This window comes from Hemiscyllium ocellatum, chromosome 45 (genome assembly GCF_020745735.1).
Source record: "Hemiscyllium ocellatum isolate sHemOce1 chromosome 45, sHemOce1.pat.X.cur, whole genome shotgun sequence".
NCBI lineage: Eukaryota > Metazoa > Chordata > Chondrichthyes > Orectolobiformes > Hemiscylliidae > Hemiscyllium > Hemiscyllium ocellatum.
In genome coordinates this window covers 21,292,876-21,311,170 of record NC_083445.1, presented here as the reverse complement: position 1 = coordinate 21,311,170, position 18,295 = coordinate 21,292,876, and the positions used below count along the sequence as shown (strand labels likewise).

The 18,295-nt window shown below is 42.9% G+C and overlaps 1 protein-coding gene across 4 annotated transcripts in view; it reads right to left on the bottom strand.

Moving 5' to 3' along the window:
- Positions 1-18,295, bottom strand: part of LOC132836058 (cAMP-dependent protein kinase catalytic subunit alpha-like) — a 237,741-nt gene that overhangs the window by 97,050 nt on the left and 122,396 nt on the right. The window contains exon 1 of one of the 4 annotated variants that reach the window (XM_060855302.1): positions 16,184-16,495. The exons of the other annotated variants lie outside the window; for them this stretch is intronic. Within the exon in view, the coding sequence (XP_060711285.1) occupies positions 16,184-16,205 (22 nt within the window). The 5' untranslated portion in view covers positions 16,206-16,495. Of the gene's footprint in view, positions 1-16,183; positions 16,496-18,295 lie in introns of those variants that run through there. 4 annotated transcript variants of the gene reach the window in all.

The following is an 18,295-nucleotide window of genomic DNA, read 5'->3' as shown; positions in this document are numbered from 1 at the left end:
GTAGTTGGTGGGCAAGCTTTGGGAGTCAGGAGGTGAGTTACCATCTGCAGCCTCTGACCTATTCTTGTAGCACAGTATTTATATGACTGCTTCAGTTAACTTTCTATCTATTATGGACCCAGAATAGTGATGGTGGTGAATTCAGTTAGGACATTGAAGATGAGGGGGTTGGACTATCTTGCTGGAGATGGTCACTGCCTGACACTTGTGTGGAACTGAACATTTTGGCACTTGATACACAAACCTGAGACTACGGCTTTGTGTTTCAGTAAGAATAAAATTGTGAAAATGCAAAACAGCAACTGAATTATTAATTACAGTAGGATTATCGGGGAAGTGAAATATGTGTTTGGAGCTGCATTCCAGCAGAACATCAACAATTTGTGTTATTGTGCAAGCCTTGGAAATATGTAGGTTAAGTTTTAGAACATGCTTCTTCAGCAGCGCAAAGGCAAACTTTTTGGTGCACTGAATTTTAGCTTCTCAGTGACTGGTTGAGATCACGTTTGAGTGATATTGCATAAGGTTTTAAAATAATAATTGCTTACAGCTTTTCACTCCCAAAAACTGTGACATCAGTTTGGCCTCTGGTGCTGTTTATCTCTTGCACAAAATATCACAAGATGCAGCAGGCTAGGTCAGTGAACAGGCTTTGATGTAACTATAAAGTGCCTATAACAAATAACTTCTTGTACATATTGGGGTTTTCACGACATTAAAACCACTCAATGTTTACAGGTCTAAATCAAATCCTGCTCCTGTAATGGCTCAATGTAAAAATTTACCATTTCTACAATCCTGGGAGAAAGGGAGAATTGCAGATGCTGGAGATCAGAGTTGAGAGTGTGGCGCTGGAAAAGCACAGGTGGTCAGACAGCATCCGAGAAGCAGGGAAATCGATGTTTCGGGCATAAGCCCTTCATCAGGAAATGATGACATCCTTGTATATAATGACATCCTTGTATAGTGCCCTGCAACATTTCATTATGTTAACAGCATTTAAATAGATGCAATAATTGGTATTTCAGAAGAGAAGAGGGGGTACAAATAGGATAAATCAGTATTGCAGCCAAACTCCCGACCTGCTGCACACAATATTCCCAGTGAGAAGTGACACACTTCCTGATATCACTTTACATAGGAGTCTTACATCCATTGATACTTCAAACACCCTTGTTATTCCGAGCAGTCACAGTTCTCAAAGTAAAGGTTAGCAGACTTAACTTTCTACATGACACACCCATAACACAGCAGCCGTACATGTGATAATTGCTCTTGACCAGGCATGAGAAATGGCTGCCAGTGTGCAAGCCCAAACAAGTTTCTTTACCTCCCACTAAACCCCTCCCTCCCAAACACACTGTCTGCTCCATAGAACATAGAACATAGAAAAATACAGCGCAGTACAGGCCCTTTGGCCCTCGATGTTGCGCCGATCCAAGCCCAACTAACCTACACTAGCCCACTATCCTCCATATGCCTATCCAATGCCCGTTTAAATGCCCATAAAAAGGGAGAGTCCACCACTGCTTCTGGCAGGGCATTCCATGAACTCACATCTCGCTGAGTAAAGAATCTACCCCTAATATCTGTCCTATACCTACCACCCCTTAATTTAAAGCTATGCCCCCTTGTAATAGCTGACTCCATATGTGGAAAAAGGTTCTCATGGTCAACCCTATCTAAACCCCTAATCATCTTGTACACCTCTATCAAGTCACCCCTAAACCTTCTTTTCTCCAATGAAAACAGCCCCAAGTGCCTCAGCCTTTCCTCGTACGATCTTCCTACCATATCAGGCAACATCCTGGTAAACCTCCTCTGCACCCGTTCCAGTGCCTCCACATCCTTCCTATAGTATGGTGACCAAAATTGCACACAATACTCCAGCTGCAGCCGCACCAGAGTCTTATGCAACTGCAACATGACCTCAGGACTCCGGAACTCAATTCCTCTACCAATAAAAGCCAGTACGCCATATGCCTTCTTCACAGCACTATTTACCTGGGTGGCAACTTTCAGAGATCTATGTACATGGACACCAAGATCCCTCTGCTCATCCACACTACCAAGTATCCGACCATTAGCCCAGTACCCCATCTTCTTGTTACTCTTACCAAAGTGAATCACTTCACACTTACCTACATTGAACTCCATTTGCCACCTTTCTGCCCAGCTCTGCAGCTTATCTGTATCCCGCTGTAACCTGCCACATCCTTCTTCACTGTCAACAACTCTTTTGTATCATCCGCAAACTTGCTCACCAAACCTTCTAGCCACTCCTCCAGGCCATTTATAAAAATGACAAACAGCAGTGGTCCCAAAACAGATTCTTGCGGAACACCGCTAGTAACTGCACTCCAAGATGAACCTTTACCATCAACTACTACCCTCTGTCTTCTTCCAGCCAGCCAATTCCTAATCCAAACCTCCAACTCACCCTCAATGCCATACCTCTGTATTTTTTGCAGTAGTCTACCATGGGGAACCTTATCAAACGCCTTACTAAAATCCATATACACCACATCTACCTCTTTACCCTCGTCCACCTCCTTAGTCACCTTCTCAAAGAATTCAATAAGGTTTGTGAGGCACAACCTGCCCTTCACAAAACCATGCTGACTATCCTTGATCACATTATTCCTATCCAGATGTTCATAAATCCTATCCCTTACAATTCTCTCTAAGACTTTGCCCACAACAATGGGCGGCACGGTGGCACAGTGGTTAGCACTGCTGCCTCACAGCGCCAGGGACCTGGGTTCAATTCCCACCTCAGGCAACTGACTGTGTGGAGTTTGCACGTTCTCCCCGTGTCTGCGTGGGTTTCCTCCGGGTGCTCCGGTTTCCTCCCACAGTCCAAAGATGTGCGGGTCAGGTAAATTGGCCATGCTAAATTGCCCGTAGTGTTAGGTAAGGGGTATATGTAGGGGTATGGGTGGGTTGCGCTTCGGCGGGTCGGTGTGGACTTGTTGGGCCGAAGGGCCTGTTTCCACACTGTAAGTAATCTAATCTAACAGAAGTGAGACTCACCGGCCAATGTGCTGAAAACATATCTTATGACTCTCACCAATCTTAAGCTCATATGCTTTATGATAAACAGAAGGAAATTATGCAACAACTTCTTAAATTGTAGGCTAACTGATTATCCAGGGATACTACTCTGCCATAGTGAACCCTGAAGCAAAGTCTCTGAATTCTGTACTATTGAAATGGAGCCCAGGTACAGGTTGGTTCACATTCAGTTACTGACAATCTCCAAATGGAGCATCCATTCATGTACCTGGATCTTGTCTATGCTGAAAGATACTGACTAGCAGTTTCAATAAATACTGTTGATAGCTAGCAAATACGTATTGTACTTTAAAGGTTTCATTCTTGCTCTCTTTCATATATGACATCATAGTACAGGTGCTGGTCTTCACCACACAGCGGTGCCTGGACGTTAAAGTCAGCCAATATTTTGCATGGGTAGCTCATAGTACTCATATGCAAAATCTTTTCTAGTAATCTGGGAGTGAGATATTAATCTTCCTATTAACTGAAAATGGAGACTGACAGAGTTTTTTGTTTTTTTTGAAATTCTACCACCCACTAGCTGCCAAACTAAATTTCACAGCAATCCTTGAACTGAGTGATTACAGCTTCTGTACTGAAAGGACCGCTGCCTTATTTTACATTGGGGTTTTACATAAGGGTTTTACATTGATTGTCAGGCTTAAGTTGTAGTTTTCACATCTGATAATATGGTGTGTATGCTGGCACTAGTCATACTGCTGCTTATTCAACAATACTTGAAATCCTGCTCTGCAATAGGTCTGGCTAACTTTTACACAGTCAGGGGTCACAAGCATTGAAACCAACTCACCCGGTCTCTTCACAATTCCTACCTTCATACTTATAAGGTTCAAATTTCAGCTACCCACTTTAGAGGAGCCATTGATTTACTGACTCTAGACCACAACTTGGCAAATTGGATTCAAAATTGGATAAGTGGTAGGAGAGAGAGGGTGGTATTAGAAAAATGTTTGCATGAAGAGGTTGGTGTCCAGTGGCATACCGCAGAGATCAGTGCTAGGTTCCTTATCATTCCTAATTTAAAATATATAGATAGAAATTTATTTTGGGGGGGGGGGGGGGGGGGGGGGGGAGGAAATGACACAAAAATTAGCCAAACGGTTAATAGTGTGGTCTTAGATCACAGAAAGATATAGGTAGGTTGATCAGGTGGGCAGATCAATGACAGATAGAATTTAACGCTGAAAGGGTTAGGTGATATATTTTGGAAGAAGTAACATGACAAGGGAGCAATGCACGGAGCATGGACTCCTGGAGGCAGCAGACACAGTGCTTGGATTCTCGGCAGTAGCAGAGCCTGGAATGGGGACTCCCAGTAATGGTAGGCCTGGAATTTGGACTTTGAACGTTTGGCAATGGCAGTGCCTGTAATGAAGACCCTGTCAATGGTATGTCCACAGCCTGGACTCTTGATGGTGTTTGGAAGATGGCGGTAACAGCACAGCCAGGGTTTCCAGGGGCATCAGCACCATTGTTGTTCCCAGAATAGGACTCCTTGTGGACCGGAATACCTTGCAGAAGCTGTGGAGCCGTGCTTGAGAGTCCAATTTGAACTGAAGATGAAGTCTTATTTAAGTAATTTTTTAAAATCCTTATTGTAACTCAAAATGATGCTGATTGTGGCAACAAAACACTTTTCACTATATCTTCAAGAAGTATGTGACAATAAATGAATTATTCAGTCAGTCAAAGAATGGCAGGTCACTAGTAAGCTCAGAAGAACAGAGGAATCTTGTCCACAGATCCCTGATAGGATTATAGGGTGGTTAAGGCTACATACTGGACATTTGCCTTTATCAGTTGTGGTGTAGATTTAAAGAGCAGAGAGGTTATATTGGACCAGTACAAAAGCTTGGCTAGGCTGGAGTACTGTATGCAATTCTAGTTATTTTATATGATTTGATTTGCTTTATTATTGTCACATGTACCTAGGTACAGAGAAAAGTCTTCTTTTGCATTCAATATAGACAGATCATTCCATACAAAGATAATAGGGTGATTGAACACAGTGAGGAATGCAAAGCTATGGTTGCAAAGAAGGCACATGAAAAACAAGATCAACATTAAATTTGGAATTTGAGAAATCCATTCAGATGTCTAATAACAGTGGGAAAGAAGCTGGTGGGACGTGTGTTTAAGCCTTTGCATTTCCTGCCTGACAGAAGAGGTTGGAAGAGATTATAACTGGGATGGGAGGGGCCTTTGAAGCTATTGGCTGCCTTTCTGAGGCAGCAAGGAATGTAGATGAATTCAATGGATGGAAGGTTGTCTTGCGTGATGGACGGGGCTGTGTTCATGACTGTCTTTAGTTTCTTACGGTCCTTAGCATAGCCATACCAAGCTGTGATGCATCTAGACAGAATGCTTTCTATGGTACATCTGTAGATGTTAGTGAAAGCCCTTATGGTCATGTGAAATTTCCTTAGCTTCCTGGGGAAGAAGCAACATTGTTGCGCCTTCTTGAACACTGCATCAACATAGGTGGTTCAGGAGAGACTGTTGGCGATTGTCACTCTTGATCACAGTGTGGAAGTAACTAGAAACTTGATGCTTTCAACAATCTCTATCTCAGCTCCATGGATGTAGATAGGGGCATGCCATCCTGTTTCCTTCCTGAAGATGATGATCTGCTCTTTCGACTTGCTGACGTTGAGGAAGAGATTGTTATCTTTACACCATGCCATCAAGCGCTCAATCTCTTTCCTGTATTCTGCCTTGTCATTGTTTGATATCCGGCCTACAGTGGTGGTTTGGTTGTCAATTTCGAAATTCTCCATGTACACAGAGAGTCTGTAATATGTGGATGTAGCAGATAGAACAATAATGATGCTGGCAACAACTGGAAATAGGGTATCTATCTGAGTAAAACCTCAAATGTGGTTGCAAAATAAATAACACGTGGAAAGGTTCAGAGACATTCGTTTTCCTTTTAAAAAGAAAATGCATAAATTAGAGGCGAAGGGCAGGAGGCTTTGAAGGGATCTGAAGAAAACTATTTTCAGCCAGAGGGAAGTGGGAACCTTGAATGCACTGCCTTGGGAGGGTGGGGGAGGCAGGAAACCTCGCATCCTTTAAAAAAATACATGAGCGCGCATTTGAAATGTCATAACATTCAAGGCTGTGTGCTAAGTGCTGGAAAGTGGGATTAGTGCAGATAGGATGGAGTAGACTTAATGGGCTGAAGGGCTGACTCTACAACCCTGTGTTAGTGAGCTGTCTGTCAGCACCTCACGAGTACCTGCAGCTCATGGAAGACACTCAAATGAGGCCCAAGCACACATGCTGTTTGTCCTTTTGTATTGCCAAAGGCTGGATTGCGCAATCATTCATTTTGTTTTCTCTAATGGTGTTACGTCAGTCATGTAAAGTGAGCCCATGACCTTCCATCGGACAGGCTGAGGCATCACAAACATGTTTCTGCTGCTCAGTAAAGTGCGAAGAGTCAGGGGGATTCGAGGAGATGGCTGAAGGCGTAGGTGGTAAGATAGGTTTAAAAAGGCACACTTAAAAGTGGGAAAGATGTGGAGGTATTCAGGAAGTTGCAGAAATGGGGGCTTTGAAAACTTTGATGGTTCAGGATAGGGAGGTTGGGTTTGAAGACTCAGTGTTGGACGAAGTGTTGCAAGTTATGGGGGGAATTTGGAGTGGGGGAATAAAGCTAGGCAAGTATGGTGGTGGTGGGGAGTGCTTATCTGAACTGGAGGCATAGTATTTTAATATTCTGTACAGAAAGGATGAAATGTGGATCAGGAAGGGGTGCTGGGCATGTGGGAAATACTGCAACTACAGTTTGTGGAAATCCTGGAGCAAATGGTTGAAAGAAGAGAAATCAGTGAGGATCGCAACAGAACATTTGAAATGCAGGTGATGTAGGATAAAACTTCAGTATCAAGAGGCGGAGTTTGTGGTGGGAGCTTGGGCTACAGTCTTCGGTCTTTCTGATTTACTCAGCCGAAAGAAGTTGTGACTCATTCTCAAAGACTTGATTATAGAACTCCCAGAAATCTGTGGGTGGATAACCATCTGGGTGGATATAAAGAAGCTATTTCTCTAGCAACTCACGCCAGAATAGGAGGTATAATTTCAACATTGAAGCTTGGCTATACACCACTGAAAGATGGGAGCACCTTTACAATAAAGAGCAAGATCGCATCTACCCCATACTCTCCTCTTACCACTGCCAGCCTGGGATTTTGTCTTGAAAACAGTAATTGACCAAAGACAGGAGGAATGCCAAGGGTTATGGTGTGAGGGGACAGTTCAGCCATGATGGAACTGAATAGTTGAATAGGTTTGAAGGGCTGAATGTCCCCACCCTTATAACAATGTGCTCAGCTTTTCCTTTAGCGACAGAGCCCTATATGATTCTAAAGACGAGACTGCATTAATTCCCAGGCTCTGGAAGCTACAAAGTTCAATTTAGCAACAGATTCCCAATATTTCGACAGGAGGCAAATCTATGCAGGTGCCCCTACTGGAGACATGTTGGTTACTGCATTCTGAGGTTGCCCTTTGGCAGGCCCTATTAAATCTGGAGCTGAGTTTCTCATCCTATCAGATTTATCTAGTATCCTTAGCAAGGTTGGATGTAGTATTGCAGGCTGATATTTAAGACAGCTAAGGGCTGACACAGTCAGGAAGTTGGTTATGGAGAAATATCTGTAGCACCATACCAAGTAAGGTCCACGAAAGGGTGCATAGAAAAATGGTTCCAAGGTTGGTGCAATTTTAGTTACAAGGTTAGCCTTAAGATGCCGGAGTTCTTCTCTTTGGAGTAAGGGAGGTCTTTGAGAGATTTGATAGAAGTGGATAACCATTTAGATAAAGCAGATAAAGAAAGGCTGTACAAATTGCTAATGCTGCAAGGACCTTGGGACACAGATTTATGGTTTTGAGCAATAGATGAAAGGGGGACAGTAGGAAAGAACCTGCTCATGCAATGGTCTTAAGCTTGCTGTCTATATAAATGTTACGACACAGAGGGTCAAACCCTCTGCTATTTCAAACTAACATCCCAGAAAAGCTCACCCTGCCTTGTAATCTACTAAAAGACTGAGTGAGCGAAAGATTTCCACTGTTTTAAAGAAAAAAATAACAATTTAGTTTTCAAACTCTAACAGTGAACACAAAATAAAAACTATTAACAAATCAAAGCCCCCTTTTTCTTAACTAATCACTATCTGACTCTAACTCTATAAAATGCTGCTCCAATAACACAATTATGAAACACTAAATCTCTCAAAGTCCATACGCTGTCTTCCTTCCAGTCTTCTGAATCTGTTGCTTTCTTCCATCCGTCTGATTATGCTGTCTTCCCCCTGGGTCAACTTCTTACTTTTTACTGTTTTTATTGGAAAAGGTACCTTTGATAGACAGTGCCTTCTGAGAAATTTTGTTTTGAGAGTCACTTTCAGATGACGTGCTCTAAGGTTCGATGGGCAGTAAGCTCTCAACAGTTTCAAAACACCTTTCCTTTTCATATCCCAAGACTCATACCCCCTCACTGGTCCATTGATGTTAATACAATCAAAATTCAAATTCAATTGTTTTTGGTATATTGGGCATAATTTAAATTAATTGGTTAAATTCAAATCTGGTGCCTTAACATCAAAATACAACCCCAGGCTAATTGTTACATATCACCAATTCTCAGTACTCTCTGCACCTGTCAACCACTTGCTGTCAAAAATCGCTCAGCTCAGAAAAGCACTTTCTATCTTAAAGGGTCATACATTCTTTTTGACTTCATAACAATAAGGGAGACATAAACTGAGTTCAAAAGAGGAAGTTAGATGGGCGCTCATGGGAAGTATACTTTAGAGCTACAGAGATATAGCAGGAAAACTGGACTAATTGGATTGCTCCACACGGAGCTGTAATGGACTCATTAGTGGAATTATGGTCTAATGGAATTATTGTGAGATTATTAATCCAGAAGATCAGCTGATGTTCTGGAGATCTAGTTCAAAGATGGTGAAATTCAAATTAATTTCAACACACCCAAACACACACAAACGAAGCTGCATCAGGACACTATTCAAAAGAGCCACAACACACTGCAGTACACCAGAACTGCGAAAAGAGGAAGAGGAACACCTATACAAGGTATTCGCCAAAAACGGATACCCACGCAACTTTATCACCAGATGCCTAAGAGATAGACCATGGAACGAGGACATGCCACAACCAAAAGGACTAGCCACACTACCATACGTCAGGAGCGTCTCAGAACTGACAGCCAGACTACTGCGACCCTTAGGACTCATAACAGCACACAAGCCAACTTCCACACTCAGACAACAACTCACTAGAACAAAGGACCCAATAGCCAGCATGAGCCAAACTCACGTAGTTTACAAAATACCATGCAAGGACTGCACAAAACACTATATAGGACAAACAGGAAGACAGCTAACAATCCGCATCCATGAACATCAGCTAGCCACAAAACGACACGACCAGCTATCCCTAGTAGCCATACACTCAGACAACCAGGAACATGAATTTGACTGGGAAAACACTACCATCATAGGACAAGCCAGACAGAGAACAGCCAGAGAATTCCTAGAAGCATGGCATTCATCCCCAAACTCCATTAACAGACACATTGACCTGGACACCATATACAAACCACTACAGCTGAAACTAACACTCGGAAGCGGCAAGAACACCCATCAACAGACACATCGACCTGGACCCCACATACAAACTACTACAGCTGAAACTGACACCCAGAAGCGGCAAGAACAAACCACTATAAATACCGGAAGAAACATCACAGCAGCGCTTCACAGGAGGCTCCAATAGCACTGATGATGTTCCTTAGCCAGGGAACGAAACGTTTGCAGCAAAAACTTCCAGCTCGGCGAACAGAACCACAACAACGGACACCCGAGCTACAAATCTTCAACCAGACTTTAAATTCAAATTAAACAAATATCTGGAATTAAGAATATATAGAACCATGAAACCACTACTAAATGTTGGGAAAACCCATCTGGTTCACTCATGTCCTTCAGAGAAGGAAATCTGCCATCACCACCTAGTCTCGCCTACATCTGACTCCAGAGTCACAGCAATGTTGTTGACTCTCAACTGTCCTCTGCAATGTCCTAGCAAACAGTTACATCAATTGCTAGAAAGAATCAACTAAGAAATGAAACTGGACTGGCTACCTGACATCGAGCTAGACACCAGAAATGACAGCAAAACTAGCTCTGTTAACCCTGCAAAGTCCTCCTTATTAACATTTAGGAGCTAGTGTCAAAATTGGGAAAACTATCTCACAAAGAAACAGTTGACATTGTTTGTAAGGTATGACTCAGTGAGTATGGTTATGTCACCATGATCACCATCCCTGGATATGTTCCATCCCATTGACAGGACAGGTCCCAGCAGAGGTGGAGCCACAGTGGTGTACACAGTTGGGAGGGAGTTGCCTGGGAAACCTCAAGGATGACCCCAGACACCATTAAGTCTCATGACTCAGGGTAAACAAAGGCAAGGAAATCACTTGATTACCATGTACCATCCTCCGTCAGCTGATAAATTGGTATTCTTCCATGTTGAACAACATTTGGAAGCAGCACTAAGGGTGACAAGGATGCAAAATATACTCAGGGTGGGGGAATTTCACTGTCCTCCACAAGAGTGGGTTGGCAGCAGTACTACTATTGATCAAGCTGGTTAGGTCCAAATGAGCAAAGTTGCTAGACTAGGTGTGCAGCAGGAGATTTGGGGAACAAGAAGAGGGAGAGCCATACTTGACCTCATTCTTACGAATCTGCCTGCTAGAAATGCATCTATTCATGTTAATATTGGTAAGAATGACCGCTGCACAGTCATTATGGGGATGGAGTCCTGCCTTCATATTGAGAATAATCTCTATCTTGTTTGTGTGGCACTAATCACCATGCCAAATGGAGCAGACTTTGAACAGATCTAGCAACTCAAGAGGCATCAATGAGGTGCTATGGGCCATCAACAGCAGAAGGATTAAACTTCAACACACTGAAATTTCATGGCCTGGCATATCACCCAATCAACCATTACCATCAACCCAGAGGATTAGATTGGATTACTTACGGTCCAACAAGTCCACACCAACCCGCTGAAGCACAATCCACCCAGACCCATTCCCCTACATTTACCTCTGCCCCTAACACTACAGGCAATTTAACATGGCCAATTCACCTAACCTGCACATTTTTGAACTGTGGGAGGAAACCGGAGCACCTGGAGGAAACCCACGCAGACACAGGGAGAATGTGCAAACTCCACACAGTCTGAGGTGGGTCTCTGGCGCTGTGAGGAAGCAGTGCTAACCACTGTGCCACCGTGCCGCCCACAGGATTAACCCTGTTTCAATGGAAAGCGCAGTAAGCCATGCCAGGAGCAATGTCAGGCATACCTAAAAATGAGGCATCAACCTGATGAGCTACCAGACAGGACTACTTGCATGTCAAACGGTATAAATAGCAAGCGATAGACAGAGCTAAGCAATCCCACAACTAACAGATCAGACCTAAGTTCTTCAGTCCTGCCATGGTAGTAGACAATTAAACAACTCCCTCAGTGAGGAGTCTCCGCAAATAGCCCTATCCTCACTAATGGAAGAATCCAACACAACAGTGCAAAAGATTTTCAGACAGAGGTACGAAGTGGGTGATCTGCCTTGGCCTTCTCCAGTTGGTCCCCAGCATCACAGATGCAAATTTTCAACCAATCCAATTCATTCTACTTAATATCAAGAAATGGTTGAAGCCACTGGATATAACACCTGACAACATTCCAGCAATAGTACTGAAGACTTCAGAACTTGCCACACCTCAAGCCAAGCTGTTTCAGTGCAGTTACAATGCTGGCATGTACCTGACAATGAAGACAATTTCCCAGTTACGTCCTATGCACAAAAAAAGGATAAATCCAACCCAGCTGATTACCACTCTATCAGTCTACTCTCTATCTTAATTAAAGTGATGCAAGAAGTAATCAACTAAGCAGCACATGCTTAGCAACAATAACTGACACTCAGTTTTGATTCTTCCAGGGACACTCAGCTCCCAAGCTCAATATTGTGTTGGCTTAAACTTGGAAAAAAGAACTGAATTCCACAAATAAGGTGACAGCCCTTGACATCAAGACTGCACTTGACTAAGTGTGCATCAAAAAGCATTGGCAAAACTGGAATCAATGGGAATCAGGGGGAATTGGAGGAAAGCTTTCATCTGGTTAGTCATTCATGACTGAAAATGTGTTGCTGGTTAAAGCGCAGCAGGTCAGGCAGCATCCAAGGAACAGGAAATTCGATGTTTCAGACACCTGGAAATGGTCATAGTTGTTGGAGGTCAGTAATTGCAGTTCCAGGATATCTCTGCACGAGTTCCTCATGGTAATGTCCTCGACCCAACCATCTTCAGCTGCTTCAATGACCTTCCCTCTATCATAAAGTCAAAAATGGGATGTTTGCTGATGATTGCACAATGTTCAGCATCATTCATGATTCCTCAGGTGCTAAAATAGCTCATGTTCAAATGCAGTATCCAGTCTGACAAGTAGCAAGTAACATTTGCATCACAAAAATGCCAGGCAACTCCAATAAGAGACGATCTTACCACTGCTCCTTGACATTCAACGGCATTACAATCACTGAATCCTCTATCAGCATCCTGTGGGTTATACCCAGCCAGAAACTCAACTGGACTTGTCAGATAAATACAGTGGCTACAAGTGGTCAAAGGTTAGAAATACTGCAGTGAGTAACTCCCCTTCTGACTCCCCAAAGCCTGTCCAACATCTATAAGGCACAAATCAGAAGTACAACACAATACTTGTCTGAATTGTTGTAACTCCAACAACACTCAAGAAGCTTGACAATTAGGTAGAGAATAAGGCTCCTTAACAATCGAGGCCACCCATGTTTGGAATCACAGGAGATGGGAGAGATGCGTAAATGAATACTTTGTGTTAGCTTTTACTTCAGAGAAAGACATGGAGGCTAGGGAACTTGGAGAAATAAATACTGATGTCTCGAAAACAGATAACATTACAGTAGTGATAGTGATGGAAATCTTAAACAACAACTGGTGTATAAATCTCCAGGACCTGATGATGTGGGGAGTTAGGGAAGAAATTGCAGGGTTCCTAGCTGAGATATCTATCATCTACAGCCATGGGTGAGGTACCAGAGGATAGGAGGGTGGCTAATGTTGTACATTTATTTAAGATACGCTGTAAGGAGAAGCTTCAGAACTATAGACCAGTGAGTCTGACATCGATGGTGGGTAAGATATTAGAGGGGATTCTGAGATATAGGACCTACATGCATTTGAAAAGAGAAGGATTGATTACAAGTAGTCAGCATAGCTTTGTGCATGGGAAATTATATCTCAGAAATTTGATTGCACTTTTTGACAACATAACCAAAAAGATTGGTGAGCAGTAGACATTGTCTACATGGACTTTAGTGTCGCCTTTGGCAAAATTCCGCATGGTAGACTGATTAGTAAAGTTAGATCACACAGGGATCAAAGAGAGCTTGTCAATTGGATAAAAAATTGGCTTGCTGGTAGAAGATAAAGAGTGAACGGTTGTTTTTCAGACTGGAGGCCTATGGTCAGCGATGTTCTGCAGGGATCAGTACTGGGTCCACTTTTATTCGTCATTTATGTAAATAATTTGGATGAGAATATGGAAAACATGATTAGTAAACTTGCGGATGTTGCCAAAATTAGTGACATCGTTGACAGTGAAGAAGATTACAAAGGGATCTTGATCAATTGGGCCAATGGGCTGAGGAGTGGCAGATGGAGTCTAATTTAGATAAATGAGAGGTATTGCTTTTTGGTAAAACAAACAAGCGCAGGATTTATACAGTTAATGGTAGGGCTTTGCTGTCAAACAAAGAGACCTAAAGGTTCAGGGACATAATTCTCTGAAAGCTGTGTTGCAGCGAGATAAGAAGATATTTAGCACGCTTCCCTTCATTGATCAGAACACTGAATACAGGAATTGGGATGTCATGTGAGGTTTTACAGAATGTTGGTAAAGCCACTTTAGGAGTACTGCGCACAATTCTGGTTACCCTGCCTTTGGAAAGAGTTTAGAAAATACTTACTTGGATGATGCCCGGACTGGAGAGTTTGAGTTATAAGGAGAGGCTCAATTGGCTGACAGCTGTTTCACTGGAGCATAGGAGATGGAGGGGTGACCTTATAGAGGTTTATAAAATCATGAGGGGCATAGATAAGGTGAGTAGCAAAGATCTTTTCCCCGGGCTGAGGGAATTCAAAACTGGGGGCAGTTTTAAGGTGAAAGGAGAAAAATTCAAAAGGGACCTGAGGAGCAACGTTTTCACACAAACGGAGGTTCATATGTTGAATAAACTGCCAGAGGAAGTGGTAGATGCAGGTAGTTACAACATTTAAAAGACATTTTGGCAGGTACATGAATAGGAAAGGTTCAGAGGGGTATGAGCTAAAATGCAGACAAGAGGGACTAGTTTAGTTTGGGGACTTGGTTGGCTGAAGGGTTTGTTTCCATTCTGTATGACTCTATGACCATCCAGGATAAACAGCCTTTTTGATTAGCACCACATTCACAACCATCCACTCCCTCCACCAGTAACACTCAGTAGCAGCAGTGTGCATTATCCCAAGATGCACTGCAGAAATTCAAAGATCTTTAGATAGCACCTACAGAACCCATGACCATTTCCATCTAGAAGGACAAGGGCAGCAGGTACATGGGAACACCACCATACACAAGTTCCCTTCCAAGTCACTCAACATCCTGACTTGGAATTGTATCACTGTTCTGTCAGCTTCACTGAGTCAAAATCCTGTAACTCCCACCCTAACAGCATTGTGTGTCTACTTATAGCACATAGACTGCAGCAGTTTAAGGTGGCAGCTTCATATCACCTTCCTAAGGGCAATTAGGGTCTTGCCAAGTCCCATGAGAGAACTCTTTTAAATGAGCAAGATAGCCTCCTTCTGTGGCCTTATGACTTTATGCCATTAAACTCTGGTAACTTCTAAGCTTTTCTGAAAAATGAGATTTTTAGACTAACAGCTAATAAGGAGCTAAATGGTTGCCATGCAAATCTACATTCTGGGATATCACAAGTCCTTAAGATGTGATCACTGCCAAGATCAGATTTCAAAGATTTCAGTCACAAGAATCATGCATATGTTCACATTCATCAGAAGTGCTTACAAGTTTCAGACTATGCTTAACTTTACAAGTCTTAAGACTGGAATTGAAAAAAAATGAATTGATGGAACAGATTAGATTAGATTTGCTACAGTGTGGAAACAGGCTCTTCGGCCCAACAAGTCCACACCAACCCTCTGGAGAGTAATCCATTTCCCTCTGACTAATGCACCTAACACTACCGCCAATTCAGAATGGCCAATTCACCTGACCTGCACATCTTTGGACACAAATGCAGCATGATGCATGCAGCATGACGAACCCCCTTCAGTAAAAGAAATAGACTCAAACACTACAGTCATTTAACATCACATAATGTTTCACCCTACTCAGCACATATTGGATTGCGTTTGAAAAGAAAGGACTTTTAAAAAACAAAGATATCGTAATGATTTACACTTTCCAACAATAATTTAGTTTATAAATTACATACTTTTGTGCAGATCCTCAGTATGAGTGGAACTGACACAAAACAATGCAAGTTTGTGAAACCCTATCACAAACCACTTCCCATTATTCTTCACTACTCAGACTTAAACAAACAAGCACTCGGAGGGGCTACTGTCATAGCTGGCCTCTCAGAATTGGTACATTTAAATATTAAGTATGAGGCACCATCACATATGCTGCACTGCTGAATTCAGTGATTTTAGGCAGGAAACACAGATAAGTACAATGACGCAGGCAGAGAAGCAATGAAATATAAATTGGCACAGTCCTTGGGAGTTTAACATACCATTTACCCTCAAGTACTGGAGAAGTCTCTTTAAACAAATACAAAAGCTCCGTTCACAGGATCTGGGAGACTGCTCTTACATAAACACGGAATGCCAAGAGTGAACAACTGGAACACAGTGTGACACACAAATTGCTCGGCTGCACCCTTGCTTACCATCCCAACCGTCTTCAGCCATCCTGCTTTCCTGACTTGCCTTTAGGAATGAGTGGTGAGTGATGTACCCTATCGTCAGCTCTTCTATAGTGTCCAGTGAGCTGCTCTGCAGCTGGCTTAGAGGCTGAGGCACACTAGTGCAAACATTTCTTTAAAGGTACACAGCTTGAGCACCCACTCCATGATTCACACCTGGAAATCAGTACAATTTAGTTACCGTCAGAGATACTTTCGAGATCAACCACTTCAAACTTTTCCAAAACAAACAAGTCAGGCCATGAAGGGAGGGGAGCTGGCAAACAGTTAACAACACTTCAGTAAATAGTTGCACTCTCTCTTAAGGATATACTGAGATACTACATCAAGGCCAATATAACATGTTCAGCAAAGACGACAAGAAGCTGTTACAACACTGGGGCCCCTGCCTTCAGCAGTCGGGGCAATACAAATCAGCTCACGTGATAGTGACCCAAGGACGTCAACCTTACACTCCACTAGCTGTGCTGGATATTCACATGGCAACATTGATAGAGTTACTATATTTACATTGGACTTCCTAGCTTTGCATAGCCACTGCAGGCTGCCTGAAGCAAAGAAAAGGAAAAGCGAGGGTGGTCTTGTAACAACCAGCTTCACTAAACCTCTTATTACAAGGGCATTCATTCAGTCCAGATAGTAGGAAGCAGTTTCTGAACACCACAAAAATGTCTTCATTAGCAAACTTGCTTTCTACTAAAATGGCTTTGCAATCCTGCTGCAGTACTGAAAACTTGGAATTACAAAAGGTGCTGTGACAGTGAAATCATGCTACAACATTTTTCACCATGGCAGTTAAGTTGTGTTCTGTACTGAACTCGTGCTTACCTGCTCTGCCAGTGTTTGATGGGACACAGTGGAGTGTGCTTCACCTTGAATTTAATTACGTGCTTTACATCACGAACATTTGGTGTGGACAGTGCAGTGGGAGCTTTACCCTGTGTCTGCCTCAGGTTTGCTTGATAGGACATTGTACACAGTGCTATGCTTTGTACCTTGCATCCTTCGTTAAGTTGAGATCCAAAACTCTGTTGGCTCTGTATCCTAAAATGAAATGTTCCATTCACACACCAGCCATGTGTGCTAGGCATATAGTGACTCCCTTCCTTCCAATACCCTATTTTTAAAATTATCATCTTTGTTTTCAACTGTTTCCATAATTCTGTCTCTGTAACCCACTCCGGTCCACAGTCTTCATAGATCTGTGCTCCTTCAACAGCACCTATCTCCCCATCCTTGAAATTCCATCTCCCCACTACGAGTTTGGTGGCATTTTCAGCTGCCTGAACCTCAAGCACTGGCATTCCCATCCAAATCTTTAAGGTCCTATTTCCTTCATTGATCAAGCTTTGAGATGTTTGGATCACTGATAGTCACAGCTGAGGTGACGAAAAACTGGAGGCTGGCTAACGTGGTGCCACTATTTAAGAAAGTTCGTAAGGTTAACCAGGGGAGCTCTAGACCGGTGAGCCTGACACTGGTAGTGGGCAAGTTGTTGGAGGGAATCCCGAGGGACAGGATGAGAGGTCATTTGCGGCTGTACAGGACTTTGGTTAGGCTATTTTTGGAATAGTGTGTGCAATTCTGGTCACCCTCTTATCGGAAGGATGTTGTGAAACTTGAAAGGGTTCAGAAAAGATTTACAAGGATTTGCCAGGGTTGGAGGATTTGAGCTATAGCGAGAGGCTGAATAGGCTGGGGGCTATTTTCCCTGGAGTGTCAGAGGCTGAGGGGTGACCTTATAGAGGTTTATAAAATCATGAGGGACATGGAAAGGATAAAGAGAAAAGGACTTTTCCCTGGGGTGGAGAAGTTCAGAACTAGAGGGCATAGGTTTAGGGTGAGAGGGGAAAGATAGAAAAGGGACTGAAGGGGCAACTTTTTTATAGAGTGTGGTGCATATATGGAATGAACTGCCAGAGGAAGTGGTGGAGGCTGGTACAATTGCAGCATCTAAAAGCATCTGGATGAGTATATGAATAGGAAGGGTTTAGGGGTATATGGGCCAAGTGCTGGCATATGGGTCAGATTAGATTAGGGTATCTGGTCGATATGGACGAGTTGGAGTGAAGAGTC